The 19,242-nt window shown below is 50.8% G+C and overlaps 1 protein-coding gene across 2 annotated transcripts in view; it reads left to right on the top strand.

The window, feature by feature from the left end:
* Window positions 1–19,242, top strand: part of SLC6A5 (solute carrier family 6 member 5) — a 58,357-nt gene that overhangs the window by 23,244 nt on the left and 15,871 nt on the right. For both annotated transcript variants that reach the window (XM_045165814.1, XM_045165815.1), the window contains 6 exons: window positions 3,732–3,866; window positions 6,155–6,258; window positions 9,207–9,331; window positions 15,287–15,399; window positions 16,147–16,278; window positions 17,254–17,353. In XM_045165814.1, the coding sequence (XP_045021749.1) occupies window positions 3,732–3,866; window positions 6,155–6,258; window positions 9,207–9,331; window positions 15,287–15,399; window positions 16,147–16,278; window positions 17,254–17,353 (709 nt within the window). The remainder of the gene's footprint in view (window positions 1–3,731; window positions 3,867–6,154; window positions 6,259–9,206; window positions 9,332–15,286; window positions 15,400–16,146; window positions 16,279–17,253; window positions 17,354–19,242) is intronic.

The raw sequence follows: 19,242 nt of genomic DNA, 5'->3' as shown, positions 1-19,242 counted from the left end.
GTGCACGCTTTCAAATCACGGCAGTCCCCATCAACAACCTGAGTGCATCATTCCACACACCAGGGCCAGACCTGGTGCGGTGGACAAGTGCCTAGGGTGTGACATTTAAGGCAGTGTTCACGCTCAGGTTCCTGCCCGTGCAGGGTAGGCCGGTGAGAACGAGTGCTTCCTTGAATCATGCACCCGGCTGTTCCCTTGCCTCACCCGAGTCCCCGCCTCTCACATTTCTGATCTGGTGGCTCAAGGACTGGCATTAAAAGGAAGGAAATAGGTTTTGGAGTTAGAAAATGTCAAGTCTGGATCTTGGCTCCAGCTGGAAGACCTTGAGTGAGATATTTAACTCTTTGAGAGAGCCTTAACCCAAGCCTCAGTTTTCTCCTCTGTAAAATGGGACTGCAAAGAGCTGATCCGTGGCGGGAGCTCCAGAAGCGGTTGTGTCCGAACCCCAGCAGTCAAATGGGAGCAGCGTCTCAGGCAGTTAGACCGGTGCTACTCTTAGGGTCTTCTTCCTGCTGGACCCCACTGTTTGCATCATCTCCCTCGCCCCCTCCCATCCACACCTCCCACCAGCCCCATGTGATCAGGAGGTGAGGAGGATACTCCTTAATTGTCACCCTGCCCCTGCTGTCTTGGTGGGGTGGGGAGGTCAGACTGCTCAGGGCCCCGCTGGCCCCTGTAGCGACCCTCCCCTCAGCCCCATCTGACAGGTGGGAGGACAGCCTGGGTCGTCCTGTGGGAGTGATTTTCTCTTGAGACATCAGATGCCTTTGGGTTTCCCTCTGTGTGTGGAAGGGGAAGGAGAGAAGCAAGTTTGGGGGGATAGGAGGGAGCAGGCCACCCCCTCACAGGCCCTGGTAATGCCAGTGCCTCGGGGCAAGGACGGAGGAAGGACCACTGTCACGGGGGCGGGGAAGAGGCCCCTGGTGGGTGGTGGAAGCTGTGTAGAGACAAGGAGACCAGCCCACGCCTGGTCTGCAGACAGGAAGACTTTGGCCTTGACAAGTAATTGGGTTTAGAAAGTGAAAGTGGCTCAGTCGTGTCCGACTCTTTGCGACTCTATGGACTATACTATCCATGGAATTCTCCAGGCCAGAATACTGGAGTGGATAGCCTTTCCCTTCTCCAGGGGATCTTCCCAACCCAGGGATCGAATTGGGTTTAGAGGAAGAAATACCTCCTCTTCTTTCCTTGACCTGCAGCCTGTCCCGTTCAGCCGAGGGCACCTCTGCCCATCAGCTGCTAAGGCCAGAACCTTTGGGGTCACCCTGAACTCCTCCCTGCCTGTCTCTCTCACTCCACATGAAATCGGTCAGGAAGGCCTGCTGCACAGCGTATCTGGTTTCTGACCGTTTGTCCCGGCTCCTCTGAAATGCCCTGGGTGGGACCACTGCTGCTCTCTGCCTAGATTGCAGCCACGACCTCCTAACTGCTCTCCCTGCAGTACAAACTCAATGTAGCCACCGGGTGACACTTGAGATATTAGATTGTGTCATTCCTCTGCCCAGTCCTCCCTGTCTTCACCCTCTTGCCTTCCAGGCCCTACAAGGTATGGCCTGTCCCTGCCCGCCTCCCCTCCCCCAACCTCCTCTCCCATGGTATTCCTGCCACACTGCCCCCCTGGCTGCTCCTAGAAGGTCGGCACACTGCCTTCTTAGGGTCTTTACTCCTGCGGTTCCCTCTGTCTGGAATGTTCTCCCGGATCCAGTTGGCTCACTCTCACTTCCTTCAAGTCCTGCCCAACTTCTCAAAGAGGTCTTCCCTGTCCACCCTTTAATATGGCCATCTTCCCAGCCAACCTTCCCAGCGTGTGCCTGGAATGTATTAGATGCTCAAAAATATGTGTCCAAATGTACATATGTGTGTGTATTTATTGAAGAACTAAGTAACCATGAGAGTTTTATCTTCATCTGAAACTGTCTCCCAAGCTGTCCTTCCGAAGTCCTTGGGTCTGGTCTCATCCCCTGAAATCCCAGTGGCTGCCAGGCTGGAGCCTCCTGCCAGGCCCTGGGGTCTGTGCAGCCAGTGCATGAGGAGGGGGGCTCTGTCTCCCTCCTGGGGGCAGGCCAGGGGTGCCCAGGAAGGCAGACTGTGGGTGGGCACAGAGGGGCTCTGAGCCCACAGTGCTCAGTCTGTGCCCCCTCCCAGTCATGGATGAGTGAGGCCTGGGTGGTCAGGGATGGGCGCTGAGCCTCATCCTTCCAAGTGTCGTCTGATGCGCTTTGGGATGTAACCGGCTCATGAGCTGAGGGTTGCCGGGGTCGTTAAATTCAGCATTGGTGAGTCGTGAGCAAGATGGAAGGGGCACTTCTGTTTCCAGGGCCCCCAGGCCTGTTCTACGTTGTCTGGATTGTCCCACTCTGCTCTTCTAAAGCCCCATGAGGAATATGCAGTCGTTATCACCACTTTGCCCATGTGGACACTCAGGCTCAGGGAGGTTAAGTCACTTCACCAGGCGGCCCAGCTCGTAAGTGGTGCAGCTGGGACTTGAGCTCAGGGAGTGCAGAGTCAGAGCTCTCCCAGCCCGCTCTGCTCTCGTCTACCGGGTCCTGGTCCCAAGCCCGTCCTCCACTCCAAGGTCTGACCGACAGAGAAGGAAGGTGCTTCCTCTTTGTCCCTGTTCAACCACAGCCCCCAAATTCTGTTGGTATTATTTCCCAAATGTTTCTTCGCTCTGCTTCTTCCCTTTGTTCCGAGCCCAGAAGCCTCCTTTGGCTGGGACGCAGGGCCTCCCTGACCTGGTCCTTGTGTCCAGCACCCCTTGGCTCTTAGCCCCAGCTGTGTGCTGTGCTCCCAGTGAGTTTAGGGCCTGGCCCTCACCCCTGCCTTGCCCCCTTTCTTCCCTCACCTTTCCGCTGGGCGTCACCCCTTTCACATTGCACTTGGCCTCTAAGATCCAGCCCGGGTGTCATCTCCATGCATCTTCTCAGAACTCCTGGGTGGGGCTCCGTGCCCACCCAGGACTTTATAGTGTCCTGTTTGGAACTGCTTAGCCATTATTCAGACGTTGCCTCTGGGTCTCCTAGGTTGAGTTCCTTCATCTTTATGCATCTAGGACTTGGCACAACTCCCAGTTGATAGTAGGCCCGTGATAAATGCCTGTTGAACTTAACTATATTTAATGACCATCTGTCACTAATCAAGTGCTATGCTCGAGGCCCATTTAATCCTCAGTTATTTATTTATTTTTTTTAAGAAAGGTGCTATTATCCCATTTACAGATGCAGAAATTAAGATTCAGAGAACTGAATAGCTTGTCTAAAGTCTCATAGCTACTCAGTGCCAGAAGGGCAATTTCACTTGAACTTAAATATACCAAATTCTAAGATCATGCTTCTTTCGTGTCACTGGGCTGCCTCAGTTAGTGAGTGTGCACAAATAAGGATGGAAAACTTAAGCTAAAGAAATTAATCTCTGATGGTGGGATTCGGGGCCTCAAGCTGAGGGTGAGCTAGGTGTTCAGCAGGAAGAGGGCATGTAACATTTCTCGCTCAGTTGGTTCTCAGGGAGTTAGCCACTTCTGAATCACCCTCACAGCCTTGGACGTCCCCCTCGAGACTTTATTTCTAGCTCTCACTGACTCACCTTTGGTCACAGTGTCTTTACCGTCTCCCCCATCCTGGAAGAGTTTGGGGGAAAATAGCCCATGAGGCGCCCGTGTCCAGATGGAGATTGCACTCTGCCTCTCTGCGGCGCCTCGGCTCACTGCTGCCCCCGCGTGGTGGTTTTTGCAGGTGGTATACTTCACGGCCACGTTCCCGTACGTCGTGCTCGTGATCCTTCTCATCAGAGGCGTCACCCTTCCTGGAGCCGGCGCTGGGATTTGGTACTTCATCACGCCGAAGTGGGAGAAACTCACAGACGCCACGGTGGGCCTCCGATTTCATTCATCAAGCGCCTATCAGGGGAACAGCACATGGGGTTGGGTCCCACTCTAGGACTCGGTTTAGCAGAAGGGGTCAGACCTCCTCTCCCGGGGCAGCTTACTGTTAGCCTTTACAAGCTCCTGATGATTTTGAAATGTTACGGTACTCGAGAAGTTTTTAACGAGAAGTGAGCAGCAGGGGGTTTCAGATTCCTGGAACAGTTGTCCTACATCTGGGGTTGCTGTGGAGGTTGAAAGGAAGAATGAAATTCCCTTAATAGCTTTGGGTTGCCTCATGCCCCTTATCTGTTGCTAATTATAGTGTGTTGGAAATGGGTTTTGCTGGTTGGAAAATAAAGGCACTTAGAAAAACTGCAAGCAGTTATAATTTAAAGGGCTGAGACAGATTTATAAGAGCCAGCACACACTTATACTTTCTGTTGGCATATTCAGTACAGGCATGCTGCTGCTAAGTTGCTTCAGTCGTGTCCGACTCTGTGTGACCCCAGAGACGGCAGCCCACCAGGCTCCCCCGTCTCTGGGATTCTCCAGGCAAGAACACTGGAGTGGGTTGCCATCTCCTTCTCCAATGCATGAAAGTGAAAAGTGAAAGTGAAGTTGCTCAGTCGTGTCTGACTCTTAGCGACCCCATGGACTGCATCCTACCAGGCTCCTCCATCCATGGGATTTTCCAGGCAACAGTACCGGAGTGGGGTGCTATTGCCTTCTCCCAATACAGGCATATCTTACTCTAAAATCCCCTAGAACTCCATGTGATGGGGTGATTGTTTAATAAGAAATGCATTTTCTCTCCATAAAGAAAATTCTGCTTTCCCAGAAGATTTTAAGAAAGCATAGCTAGAATTGAGTTTGCACACAAAGAAAAACCTCCAGATAATGGCAGCTTAAACAAAAGTTTATTTTACTTGGAGGTACTACAGCAGTCTAGTGGTAGATAGTCAGACACTGGTTGGGTGGCTCCATAGTGTCCCAGGCTCCTTTCTGCCCCACCATCCTCAGTGAATAGCTGCCATTTGGCTGCCAGGGCTCCAGCCATCATGTCAGCATTCCATGTAGCACAAAGTAGTGAGGGCAGGGGGAGAACACCTTCCTTCTCTCTTTAAAAGAGAGAAAGCCCAGAAGTTCCATATAACACTTGGTTTTTCTCATCATTGGCCAGAAACGAAGTCAGATGATCCTCTCTCAGGTGTGCCTCCCCTTGATTCTGGGAGATGGTCATTTGGCCGGATGTATGGCTGCCTTTCGGATAATGCAATGGCACCCCACTCCAGTACTCTTGCCTGGAAAATCCCATGGATGGAGGAGCCTGGTAGGCTGCAGTCCATGGGGTCACTAAGAGTCAGATACGACTGAGCGACTTCACTTTCACTTTTCACTTTCATGCATTGGAGAAGGAGATGGCAACCCACTCCAGTGTTCTTGCCTGGAGAATCCCAGAGATGAGGGAGCCTGGTGGGCTACCGTCTATGGTGTGGCACAGAGTCGGACACGGCTGAAGCAAGTTAGCAGCAGTAGCAGCATGGCTGTCTTTAAATAAAACCACAGCTTTGTTACCAAGGAGCGTGAGAGATGTTGGGGTAGGCACAGACTTTTTGCCAGCACATACCTTGCATATGTTAAGCACAACTTAAAAGCCAGATTTAATTTATAAAAATGATAGGAAGTCATTATCAAATCATATAAATCTCTAGCTCAAACTCTTGAGTTGCCTTCTGGAGTTTTATGAGGACGATTAAATGCCAAGACAAACAAGAGGTGCTGTCAGGCAGGTTCAGGGAGGTGCTTGTGAAATCCACTGTGTGGTGGCAATGCAGCGTGCTTTACTTCGATGGGGTGGGCTACAGAATTTCACATTTTTATTAAACTGTAATCTGTGAGAATGTCAGCTGTAAACAGTTTTGCTTTTGTATCCATGAATATTTTTGCTTTTGCAAATTGTTTTTTATTTTGAGACATTTTCTAGCTGAAGAAAGGGCTTTTCCCTTCTGTATGGTTTTATATGGTGGGGCTTGCCAGCATGAAATGTGCACATCGCTTACTGAGTTCCTCTCCTCTGATTAGAATGGAGTTAGGGTCTCCCAGGTCAGTCACTGCCTCTTCGGTTTCCAATGCAAACGACTGCGTGTGTTTCCCATTTATGTTGGTGCCAACGTCATCCTGGCCTGATTGCCTCCCGCCTCCCAAGCCTCAGACCAGGTGGCATTGGAGCCTCCCCTCCCCCAGACCAGCCTCCTTCAGTGACCTTGAATCTTCCCCTTTTTTGCCTCCCAGGTGTGGAAAGACGCTGCCACTCAGATTTTCTTCTCTTTATCTGCTGCATGGGGAGGCCTGATCACTCTCTCTTCTTACAACAAATTCCACAACAACTGCTACAGGTATGTGGAGGCACTTCAAGCCCCAGAGGTGGCTGGTGAGTGGGACTAGTGCCTGGGGACAGAACCTTGGGCTGAGTTATCACGTGCCTGAGGCCATAGCCTCACATTTCACCTGAGATAGGACCAGACAGTTGTCTCTGGAGTGGAGGAAACCCCCTGCTACGGCTGAGCTGCTGGCCCCCAGGCCTGGCTTGGCCCCCAACTTGCACCCTGATTCTGACCCTTGGGATGGAACTGAATTTCTCTGGAGGTGCTGTCCCCATAGTCATTTGTGAGCTCTAGTCCACGGAGACAGCTGTATGGCAGTTGTTGATGAAGTATGGTCATACGTCCACTTGATAGACATTTTTCTAGTGAGCCCTATGAGAAACGCAGTGGGGTACAGTCGAAGAAGTACCACGGTGGTGGCTGTGTTAATTAACTCGATAGTGGGAGCCCTGTTTCATGCATATGTTTATCAAATTATCACATTACATACTTTAAATATGTTAAAATATATTACAATTTTATTTGTCAGTTAAACCCAAAGTCATGCAAACTTTGAGTCCCCTCCCAGGTTTAAGAAACAGAACCAGGAGGTGTTGGGCATTGGGAAGCTACATTTCCAGACAGGATCCTCAGGTGGTCCTGGTGTAGGGTGGCACTTTGATGGGGTGATATTAGGGGGCTCTGGAACCCTGAAGACATGAGAGAGTCCGTACAGCCCCTGGAGGAGGTGACATCTGAAAGTTAAATCTGCCTGTGACAAGCAGTAGGAAGATAAGGTTTGTTCTCTTGAAGGGCTGATTAAAAAAAAAGGAAAGACACTTGGAGTCAGACAGACTTGCATTTATATTATGACTTCACCATTTATTAAGACTCCAAGACATGGATAAGAAACTTCACTTCCGTGAATCTCCATTTTCTAACCTGTAAAATGAAGATTATAATATTTTGTTGAGGGTAAGAGATAATGTATATAAAAGTCTCATGGCGATATTTTACACACAGTAGGAGCTCAGTAAACAGCGGTAGCCATCATTCTTATTTTTAATCATGCATGAGCTCTTTCATGAGCCAAGAGGAAGAGATTACATGTAAGTTGTAGCCTAGGTTGGCTGGGATGGCCTCACACAAGTGCCATCTCTGTGGGCCAGATTTCAACAGGTGCAGGGGAGCAGGGCATGTCTGCAGGCGGGGCTGAGTGGGGCTGGGGGTGACGGAGATATGGGGGGAGCAGGCTGACGGCACTGCAGCAGGGTGGGCTCATGGGGACGGGAAGGAACTGGGGCCTGAGAATCAGCTGAGGAGAGAGCCTTTGTGTTAGTCTCTGGGGGGCTGTTGTAACAAACAGAGCAGAGTGAGTGACCTAAACAATAGAAATTGACTTCCCCACCACCTGGAGGCCATAAGTCCAAGATCCAGACGTCACCAGGATGACGTCTTCTGAGGCCTCCGTGCTTGGCTTGCAGCCGGCCGTCTTCTCCCTGAGTCCCCATCTGGTCTTCTGCTCACTGCGCACCCTTATCTCCTCGCTTATTGGGCCTCAGTCATATTGGATTACCCACTCCAGTGTTCTTACCTGGAGAATCCCAAGGATGGGGGATCCTGGTGGGCTGCAGTCTGTGGGGTCGCACAAAGTCGGACACGACTGAAGTGACTTAGCAGTAGCATATTGGATTAGTGCCCACTCTCACAACTTCCTCTTATCCTAAGTACCTGTTTAAAGACCCTGTTTTCAAATACAGTCACATGCTGAGGAACTGGGGATAGTGACTTCCACATACACATTTGGGGGCCCGCAGTTCAGCCCACAACAGCTGGTATGCCAGACTAAGGAGTTTGAGTTTCTTTGATCATAGCTGCTTACTGACTTAGGACCCACAAAAATCAACCTGAGCACCCTCAAAGGGGGAAGCGTGGCTCTGTGTTGTGTTAGAAATGAGGCTGTGTGGTGTGGCTAAGGGGCAGGAAGACTGGGTTCAAACTGGAACTTACTGTTGATGAGCCCATTACCTTCCCCTGGGTCTCAGTTTCTCCATTGGTAAAAGACCATGATGCTGGGAAAGATTGAAGGCGGGAGGAAAAGGGGATGACAGAGGATGAGATGGTTGGATGGCATCACCAGCTGGATGGACATGAGTTTGAGCAAGCTCCGGGAGTTGGTGATGGACAGGGAAGCCTGGCGTGCTGCAGTCCACGGGGTCACAAAGAGTCAGACACAACTAAGGGACTGAACTGAAACCAAAGGGCTGGACGAGGCAGATGGTGTCCTGAGCCCTTGCTCCCTGCCGGGCTTTGCGCGGCCCAGGCCTCATCTGGTTCTGTCCTCACAAGCTGTGAGCGAGTGGTGTCATTGCCGCCATTTAAAATAGGAGTGGAAAGAAAGTGACCTTGTCAAGGTCATGCCTCTAACATGAAGAGAACCAGGACAGGAATTTGTCCCCATGGCTCCATCTAGCTGTGACCCTTCTTTTGGGTCTAGGATGGACAGGGCAGCCCGGGAATTGCAGCTGCATGGCCAGCAGAGGGCGCTGCCTCTGAGCTGCTGGCCTCTCTCCTCCCCTCCAGGCTTGCCCATCTAAGCCTGTGTGCAGGAACCCCAGGCTGTTCTAAGGTTTGGGGGCATTGGGTGGTCTCGCTGCCTTCTCTCATACGTGGTTCCTGTCCCAGGCTCTGCATAAGGCCCCCATCCCTTCAATTTCTGCTCTGATGGACAGACTTACTCTGCTACTGCCAGGAGGGGAGACCTGCTTCGATAGCAGAGCTTTGTTCTGGTGCTTATACACTCAGCCCAAGGGAGCCTGTGGTCAGGCTGTTTCCTTGTGAATAAGAGAGAACAAGACCAGCCTACAGCGAGCACCTGTTTAGAAATGGGCGTAGGCACAGGTGTCCACCAACACATTCGTGTGTCCCTCCCCGCCCCTTCCTCTGTACCAAGCACAGCTGACGCCCTGTCCCCCCCCCAGGGACACGCTAATTGTCACCTGCACCAACAGCGCCACGAGCATCTTTGCCGGCTTCGTCATCTTCTCAGTCATCGGCTTCATGGCCAACGAACGCAAGGTGAACATCGAGAATGTGGCCGACCAAGGTACCGTGCGGCCGTCGCCCTGCTGTCGTGGGCCAGGTTCCACTTCACATCCTGAGCTTCTCACCTGTGCTGCTGTGCTAGGAAGCTGTCCTTCTGGGGCGGGCTGGAGAGGGGGCAGCCTCGGTCCCCCTTTGTGGAGGGGCCCGGAACAACTGAAGCGCCCGCAGAGTTAGAGCTGGTCGGTCCTTACCTAGAGGGGTGGCTATAAAAGCCCTTTCCTGCTTCCCTCTCCTTTCTCTTTTTTTTTAAAATATTTATTTATTTGTCTGTGTCGGGTCTCAGTTGTGATATGCGGGGTCTTCATTATTCCATGCAGACTTAGTTGACCCATGGCGTGTGGGATCTTAGTTCCCCAACCAGGGATTGAACCCATGTCCCCTTCATTGCCAGGCTGATTCGTAACCTCTAGGCCACCAGGAAAGTCCCTGGTCCCTCTCCTGTTTTAGCTAAGCTCCAGCCTATGTAAGGTGTCTACCTGTTAGGCATATGTAGACGATTCTCCAAGCCATCCAGCGCTCCTGCAGCTGATGTGGCCACAGCCTGCCGCAGGGTGGCATCCCTTGCCAAGGGCTCTGCAGGCACTGAGCTAATGCTTATTAATAAGAGCGGCCTTCTGCTGACAAAGCACAGGTCGTAAGGTCTGCCATGCTCTCAGGGCCTTCTGCTTAGTTAGCAATGCAGACCTGCGGTGTTTTCCCCGGCGGGTGGAAAGGTTGGACGGTGGTGGAGAGGGGGATGTGGGATAAATGTTTACTCTCTGCCCAGGTGATCCATCTGTTAATGGCTAACACTTGTGTGGTCTCTTTGGAGTGTACAGAGGGCTATCATTCTTTAATCTCATTTAATCCATATTTCTAGCACAGTATTTTGTAGAGAGCATGTAATACTTTTACTGAACTTTGTACTTCCACCCAGCCTCATTCTGTGCAGGATTTGGGTGTTGAGCAGGTTTTGGTGATGAAGGGATTTCATGGTGGCATCGTCTGTCACTAGGGTCCCCCTCTAATCAGGCGTTTAGGGGATGCCTCGGGGTCGGGACCGTGGCTGGGGCCGTGGCCGGGACGGAGGGGACGGGACTGTTTGGGGGCTCTAGACCACCCAGACTGTGGGCCTGTCTTGTGGCTTCTCTGTGCAGCTGTCTTTCTTCAAGGAGCTCACTGCAGACCTCAGATAATGGCTCAGACGGCAGAGCGGGGAGAACTAAGCCTCCGCTCACCTCCTTGGTGGGCTGCTGTCTCCCTGCGGATAGGTAGTCACCACTTCAGCGGTGCCGATAGCACGCTGCGGGCCTCCAAGAGTTAAAGAACCAGTTTGTTCCTGGCGGGTGGGGGGTAGTTATCTCTCCCTGGAGAGAGTGTTGAACCCCCAGGGATTTTGGTCCTGCAGCGGTGCGCTAAATTAAAGGTCCCAGAGCTGAGCCAATGCCCTTCCCTGGTTGAAGAGTTTAAAACTCCTGGGGAGGAGGGAGGTGGCAGGGGTGGTGGACGGGGGTGGGGAGAGAAGCGAAGGCTTTGTCTCCAGGGTGCCTGTGACACCCAGCTGTCCGTATTTCCTGCCAGCAGGGTGCCTGGAGCAGCTGGGTCCTACCCCACTTTCTGGCAGGTCTGAGGTGTTTCGTTATTCTTGAGACATTACTGAACTGTGAACCGGTGAACCAGTTGAACCACTGGCTGAGTGGTCAGAGATAGTGATTCCTGAGACATGGCCGTGTTAATTTATTCTTCCAAGTGCTTTCCTACCCCAGGAAAGGGATGTGGGGCACAAGTTGCTAAAACTCAAATTAAAATTTGATTTTCCTTTACATACAAAGCATCAAACAAATGGTTTGGGTTTCCCTCTAGAATTTGCCCTTTCTAGATTTTTCTCATTTCCTCTGATTCTAACAGGGAGAGGAGCTCTTCTCATGGATTCTAACATGTTGTGTTCATACAGTGGACCGGTGAACAATGCAGATCTCAGATACGGGGGGTTAGGGGTGCCAAACCTCTGAGCAGTCAGAAATCCAAGTTATAATTTATTAGTCAGCCCTTTGTAGGTACAGCTCCTCTGAATCTGAGATTGCTTTGCATCCATGGATTCACCGAACTGTGGACTGTCTTGTATTGTATTTACTACTAAGAAAAATCCACGTGTGAATGGAGCCTCGCAGTTCAAACCTGTGTTGCTCAAGGGGCAGGTACTTGGTAGTTTCTCATCGTCACCAGCAGACCCATCAGAAGCGGGTGTCATCCCCCACTGGGGAGAGGCAGGGGCCCTTGGAGTCTTCTCCCAGACCCACGGTCAGCTAACCCTGCTCATTTGAACTCACATACTTTATCGTATGTGATTTGCAGGCTTGTCTGATTCCCCTGGTATAATGGGGGCCCTGCAGAATACAGGACAGAGGTTTGGGGTCAGGCCTGCATTAGGTGCCAGCCCCCTGCCCTCCTCGCTGGGTGACATTGGCACGTGAACGTTCAGTTCATTTGTGCTGATCCAACATTAGTAACTGTGCTTTGATATTCAGTCCAAAGCTGGTTCTCTTTAATGACCTAACAGTGGTGCATTTTATTTAGAGCTCTTAAGAGAGGCTCAAAGTCACCCGGAGACGGCGATGGTGCCCCACTCCAGTGCTCTTGCCTGGAAAATCCCATGGATGGAGGAGCCTGGTGGGCTGCAGTCCACGGGGTCACTGAGGGTCAGACACGACTGAGCGACTTCACTTTCACTTTTCACTTTCCTGCATTGGAGAAGGAAATGGCAACCCGCTCCAGTGTTCTTGCCTGGAGAATCCCAGGGACAGAGGAGCCTGGTGGGCTGCCGTCTATGGGGTCACACAGCGTCGGACACGACTGACACGCCTTAGCAGCAGCAGCAGCAAAGTCACTACCTCAAATCTTGGCTGTATCAGACTGAGGGTGACTGAGGGTGGATTGGAATGAGACCAGGCCGTCTTCTGCTCTTACGATGGGCACGGGGAAGGGGGCATGGTCTTCTCAGGCATCGACTTCAAAAAAGCAGCTTCCTGGGAAGTCAGCCTGTTAGAGGCATCTCCCAGCCATCTTCACCTGGGGAGTGTCAGAATCCTACCCAGAGCCCTACCAAGATGCTGACCCCCCCTGCAGCAGGACTGGGTTAGATGCAGCAGGGGAACACATGGTGCATGTAGATTTCCGGGGCCTGTGTGGTAACTCCCACGTACCCAGGCCACTGGGAAGTGCCGCCCTGGCTCCCTCGCCCCCTCATAGTACAGAGACCCTGCTGATCGAGATGAAGGGACCGTCCCACCATCTGTCTTTCACCTGGAAGCCGGTGCTTCCAAAGGCGCAGGGTTCAGCGCTGCCTCCTCTGAGAACGCATGCGTGTGTGGTAGGAAACCAGCAGAGTGAGCACTCCCTGTGGGCTGCAGGCCACGCTGGCTCCAGAGCCCCTGGTTCTGTCTGCGGCGGATCTCTAGGACCAAGGAGGCTGTCACTGTATGTCTCTGGGGTCCTGCCCGAGTCGCTGGCCTGCCGAGCCCCTTTGGGCCCCTTTCACGGGAAGAGCCCTGAGTGGAGGGCTCAGAATAGTGTCTGGCTGTGGAGAGAACTCAGTAAGCACAGACCATTATTCTGAGCCCTTCACTAGTATCAGTACACTTAACGTTACAGAGATTCCCTGAGGGTGAGTGAAGTGAAAGTCGCTCAGTCGCGTCCGACTCTGTGACCCCCATGGACCATACAGTCCATGGAATTCTCCAGGCCAGAATACTGGAGTGGGTAACCGTTCCCTTCTCCCAGGGATCTTCCCAACCCAGGGATCGAACCCAGGTCTCCCGCATTGCAGGTGGATTCTTTACCAGCTGAGCCACAAGGGAAGCCCTATCCCTGAGGGTAGGCACTATTATTATCCCCATTGTATAGATAAGGAAACTGAGGCGTGTCCAGAGTCTTACCCAAGTCTTATCTAAAGTCCTGCAGCTAGAAAGAGGCAGAGTGAGTCTCCTGGTCCCCTGAGCAGGGGAGCCTGCCCTCCAGCTCCTGGGCTTTGCTGAAAGTGGCAGGATTCAGCCTCTGTCAGACACATCGGCCTCACCCAGGGAAAACTCCGCCGTGGCTCAGGCAGTCCCTCTTCCCGGACTCTGCAAAATATTATAAACATATATTTAAAAAATCCGCTTGCTAGCCATCTTGGATAAACAGAGTTTTCTGAACATGATGCCTTTACCCTGTGTACTGTGGGGAGGCCACCGAAATAGAAACAGGCCAGATATTTGGAAATCCTTCTCCACCCTGAAAAAGCAGTAATGTCCAAATGGCCGGAATCCCGTTAAAGCAATCAGCCGGGGTCCTCCGGCAGTGGCCATTTTAAGACCTTCTTGTCCACTTTATGAGCCTAAACTGAACTGGCTTCCTCGGTGTTCAGGGCACTGAACCGGCTTCCTCGGTGTGCTGCGTTTGAGACCAATTTTGAACTGTAGTTTAATACTGAGTTTTCTTTTATGGTTCACTCAGGGAGTCTTCAGAGGCTGTTTCTACCGTCTGTTCAATAAATGCATCCGGTGAGGGTATCTTAGGCATTCCAGGCTTTATATTTTAAATACCCAAAGCCCTAGGCAACATTAGGAGCTAACAACCTGATAAATTCCAGTTTTAAAAAAGGGCTGTTATGATTGAGTTATAAAAACTCCAGGTGCTGCGATTTCTGGCTTCTAGACGTGCCCTGGCTGTGGATTACCCCAACATTCCCTGGTCTCTGCCCATTATCATGTAGGTTTCTACTTACAGGGAAATTCACAACTGCCGCGTCTTTAACCATCTTCCCATTGAGGCCACGAGGCAGGTAGGAACGGCTGGCAGGGTTTTATGTTAGCAGAGAAAAACGCAGCTCAGACATCCTCTATCAAGACCACACACGATATTCTTGGGAAGACCCAGATCAGAGCTGCTAATTTCCATGTTCCTTGTCTGCTCCTAAAAGAGCTAATATTCTGAGTGTTGATGACGTGTGAGGCACTGGCCTCAGTGCTTTCCCTGCACTTCCTCATTTGTTCGTCATGACTGTCCTAGTATGAAGAACTATTGTTATCCCCATTTTACAGATAGGCAAGATTGAGGCTTATAGCAATAAATTAACTTCTCTAGGGCTTCACAGTTAGCAAGTCATGGAGTCTGAATTTGGGCCCTGAACTGTCTAGGCATTAGAGACCAAACTCTCTCAACTCTTGTGTTTCCCTCATCCCCACCTAATTACCTGTGGACTGATACAGCCCCCTGTTTTACCAAGCCTTTGTAGGGCAAGATCCTAAAAGCATTAGACTGATTCACCTTTTGAGTAAATGGCTTTGCCTGGAGGAGTGACTAAGAAGAAGGGTAGCAAAAGGGGGAAATGATGTCATTCTGGGAAGGTTTAACCCTGATAGCAGGGTTTCTGGATCTCATCACGCTTGACCTTTGGGTTGGATAAATCTTTGCTGTGGGGGCTGTGCATTGAAGGATGTTTAGCAGCATCTGGCCTCTCTACACACTAGACCCCAGTAATCATCCTCCAAGACACCCTGGTTATGAGAATCAAAAATCCTGGTTATGAGAATAAAAATGTTTCCATATATGCTCTGGGGAGCAAAATCTCCACTGTTCTAGAGGGTAATATTACATCCTTCCTCAACCCATTAATATAGACATGGAGGTTTTTGTGTTTATTTGCATGGGGCACAGCCTGGCCGTAGCGTTGGGGTGGCCCTGAGTCTCTGCTTTGCCACTGTTTTTGAGCCTCTCCTATGAGTTTCCTGAGATGTGGACCTAATTCCTCCGGTTCTTCCCTTCAATTAGTTTGAGGTCTAATTGGGGAAATGGATGAAGAGGAGTAAAAATATAGGACACAGAAGGAGCAGCTTCTCTTGTAAATGACTCAGGACTGCCATGGACCCTGTGGGCTTCCGGGAAGAGGGGTCTTGGAGCTGGACCTGCCTGCGGTCATCTGTCTTGTTCTTTCCAGGGCCAGGTATTGCATTCGTGGTTTACCCAGAGGCCTTAACCAGGTTGCCCCTGTCTCCCTTCTGGGCCATCATCTTCTTCCTGATGCTCCTCACTCTTGGACTTGACACTATGGTGAGTGTCCCCTTTTGACCTCTGCTCCAGTCCTCCTTCTGAAGACCCCTCTCCTGGGGCTCTCTAATCCAGCCCGGGGCAGGGTTTGGGTGTAATATTATCTCAGTGTTTCCTGAAGTGATGTGTAGGGATGGTGAGATACCTGGCCAAAGCTCAGGATAACCTTGCATTTGTGGGCGACTCAGGTGATGGTGCAAAGGAACTGTTCTCTCTCCCTCTTTCCTTTTTTTCCATGCAAGTTTTACCTATGTTCTTCCTGCTTTGGTGTCCTTTTGCCAAAGCAAGTTCTGTGGGGCCGGATAAGGGAGAATAATGTGAAGTCAATTTTAGGGAAATTGCTGCGGGGCTGAGACTACTACAAATCATGCCGGCAGGTGCTCAGAGTTTAGTAGTTGGGTGCAAGGAGGGCTTTTTCCTCAAGTGGAAGATCAAATGCGCTGTAAACGGGAGGAGAGGAATTTACATCTCATGAATACAAAGTGATGCTTAAAGTGTCCTAGTGGATGGATGTGAGTGCAGTCTCTGGGGGCTGGAGACATAGCTCTAAGGTTCACATCCTGCTTAGATTCCCCTTCTGACCTTGTGGGTTGGACCCCAGCAAGATCCTTTAGACTCATCAAGGGAAAGCAACCCCAAAGACCAATCCTCATACAAATACCACTTGGCCTGGTGGGGGACACGGAGGACTCTCTTGAGCCTGTGGGGTTGGGCAGTGTCGCAGGTGTCCCTTCTCTGGCATCATTCCAGTTTGCCACCATCGAGACCATAGTGACCTCCATCTCGGACGAGTTCCCCAAGTACCTGCGCACTCACAAACCGGTCTTCACATTGGGCTGCTGTGTTTGTTTCTTCATCATGGGCTTCCCAATGATCACTCAGGTAAGACGCCTGCTGGGCGCAGGCTTCGGATGGGGGCAGGTTGCGGGTGGGGCTATGGCTTTTCCATCTCTTTACTCTTAACTCCCAGACCTTAGAATAACAGCCAAAGCACTGCCATTTCCAAGTAGATGGTACCAGTCCATTAGAGATTCTGACCGCAGAGGGAAATATGTCACCTTGGCTACTAAGGATACTTCTAGCATCTTCATAATTGAGACATAGCCTTCTTGAGCCAACGAGACAGGTGTGTCCTACTTGAAGAAAATGAAACACATGGAAATCCAACTTGACTGACCAGAGACATTTCCACTTGATTACTTGTAATATACAATATCTATAGTCACTGGAGTTTCTTCTGGTCCTGAGTGTCTGGTAAAATGAGTATTTGCTCACCTGATGTGTGTGTATATTGCTTTTGCTGTCTCTCTGACCTTGAGCAAGTCACCACTTTGGGTATTAGTTTCTTCATTTGTAAAATGATGGATTGAAAGGAGATGGTCTCTAAACCTCATGTAAGAGTGAGGTAAAGATGCAGGGGGATGTATGAAGACTGCCCATTGACAGATGTGTGAGGACTGCCCATTGACACCTGAAGGTCTTATGGAGATCAGTCACATGCGGGTGTATGGGTAGAAATGGCCATCTGTTGCTTAAAGCAAAAATGATGCAGTCTGGCTACTTTCACATTTACATCTTCGAATGTTTGATCTCTGCCTTTTAAGAGTCAGATGTTAAATCACTTTTCTGGGCTTGTGCTGTTGATGAGCTTGGGAGTCTCTCAAGGGACTGCTTTGCTAACATGGCAAGGCCTCTGGCTTACTTGACCAGAGTTAAGTTGCTCCTCTCCAGGGGAGAGGGGATCCTTCAACTCCTGTTGGCACATGACCCTGCTCAGGCTGGAAGGACTGGCTGCTAGAAGTGGGACACAGCCTGGATCCAGGCCCACTGACGTTGCTTGTCTCTCTTACCTGCCAGGGTGGAATTTACATGTTTCAGCTTGTGGACACGTACGCTGCCTCCTATGCCCTCGTCATCATCGCCATCTTTGAGCTCGTGGGGATCTCCTATGTGTATGGTAAGGGAACCACTGAGACGGATGCTGAGGCCAAACTGAGTGTCGCTGAGGCGTCCGTGGCTGGCAGGTTTCTCATATTTAAGAAGACAAGGCAAAGGCTTCATTGCAGCTGTTTAGGAAACAGAGCTGCACCTTTATTTCCAAACTTGCCTCAATCACTTGGATCTAAAAGATGACTGATGGTGAAACTTTGTTACCAGAAACTGCTAGGACTGGGACATGCGCTTGACAAGTGAACATTTACTGCCTGTGGATGGTGGCCAGACTAGGCGGGAAGAGGGAGACTGCTTTGCTCCTGTGAAAGTATTTCAGGGTCTTGGTAGCTGTAGTCTTCACGCAGCTTGAGGTGAGGAGTAGCTTCACTGGTGGTCTCCTGATACTATAGTGAGAAAAGAGAACCTCACAGAGCCTTGTGTGTGTGTGTGTGTGTGTTAGTTGCTCAGTTGTGTCTGACTCTTTGCAATCCCATGGACTGTAGCCCATCAGGCTCCTCTCTCCATGGAATTTTCCTGGTAAGAATACTAGAGTGGATTGCCATTTCCTTCTCCAGGGGATCTTCCTGACCCAGGGACTGAACCCGGGTCTCCTGAGTTCCAGGCAGATTCTTTACCATCTGAACCACCAGGAAAGCCCCATATCATAGATCCTTAGGAGACTTTATTAGCATCATGGGAGCCTATGATGCAAGATCTCAACCCCAGATTTTCCCAGGAAGAAACTTCCAATTCCCTTATAAATTAACCCTTCCTATCAATGGCACCCCACTCCAGTACTCTTGTCTGGAAAATCCCATGGACAGAGGAGCCTGGTAGGCTGCAGTCCATGAGGTCTCTAAGAGTCGGACACAACTGAGCGACTTCACTTTCACGCCTTGGAGAAGGAAATGGCAACCCACTCCAGTGCTCTAGCCTGGAGAATCCCAGGGACAGCAGAGCCTGGTGGGCTGACGTCTATGGGGTCACACAGAGTTGGACATGACTGAAGCGACTTAGCAGCAGCAGCAGCAGCAGCATCACCATAGCAACAAGCATCCTATAATCAGTGGGGCCATTCTCAAGAAGAATAGGAAAAATCAGCAGATGCCATCTTTGCCCTTCCTGGAGAGGTGTTTGTGCTTGGCTGGGGGGGGTGGGGTTGAGTCTCACGGAGTGACCTCTTGAGCCCCTCCTGTGTACCACCAGTCAGCACAAGCCAGTCCTATGGGGTTCAAGGCGGTGCTGACGTCCTTGTGCCTCACAGGGAGATCCCTAATACAGATAAGGCCTCTATAGTAAATACCAGGAGGTATTTACTATAGAGGAAAAATGCCAAGTCAGAAGACCCATCTGTATTTCAAAACCAAAACGAGATGGTGAAAGGAAAGGCAGGGTATCACTTGGATGCAGGGTTGTGCTTAAGAGCCTTTTGCCTTTAATGCAATGGTTAACCTCTTGCCCATCAGGGCTTCAGCAGCTTCTTGCTTTACTGAAAAATACATTAAAATGGAGGGTGATGGGCAGTCAAGATATAAAAAGGAAACCTCTCAAGTAAAACCTGGGTGCCCCAGAAACAGGAAAATACTGCAGTCATTGTTGGGCATTGGCAGAAGAAGAATTTATCTCAGCTGGAGCTTACATCCCCACTGCAGAGAGAGTTTAGCTTCTGGCCAGAGAAGCAGGCAGGCATGCCAGGTGTCCTGATGGCATCAGAGGCCAAACTGCCAGCACTTTGGGCTAATGAGACAGCCTCAGGCCTGCAGTGATGCTGTGATTGAAGACTTGCATTTAGGCTAAGGCTTCAAAGAGCTTCCTACCTGAGCAGAGAGTGGCTGAAACCCGGCCAGTCTGCCACAGTGAATCCTAACTTTTTGCCCAGATACCAAAGGCGTTACTGTGGAGAGGCCTCTGAGG

This window comes from Bubalus bubalis, chromosome 5 (genome assembly GCF_019923935.1).
Source record: "Bubalus bubalis isolate 160015118507 breed Murrah chromosome 5, NDDB_SH_1, whole genome shotgun sequence".
In the NCBI taxonomy this organism is placed as follows: Eukaryota; Metazoa; Chordata; class Mammalia; order Artiodactyla; family Bovidae; genus Bubalus; species Bubalus bubalis.
Note: the sequence above shows the minus strand (reverse complement) of the source record. Positions and strands in the feature narration are given on the sequence as shown.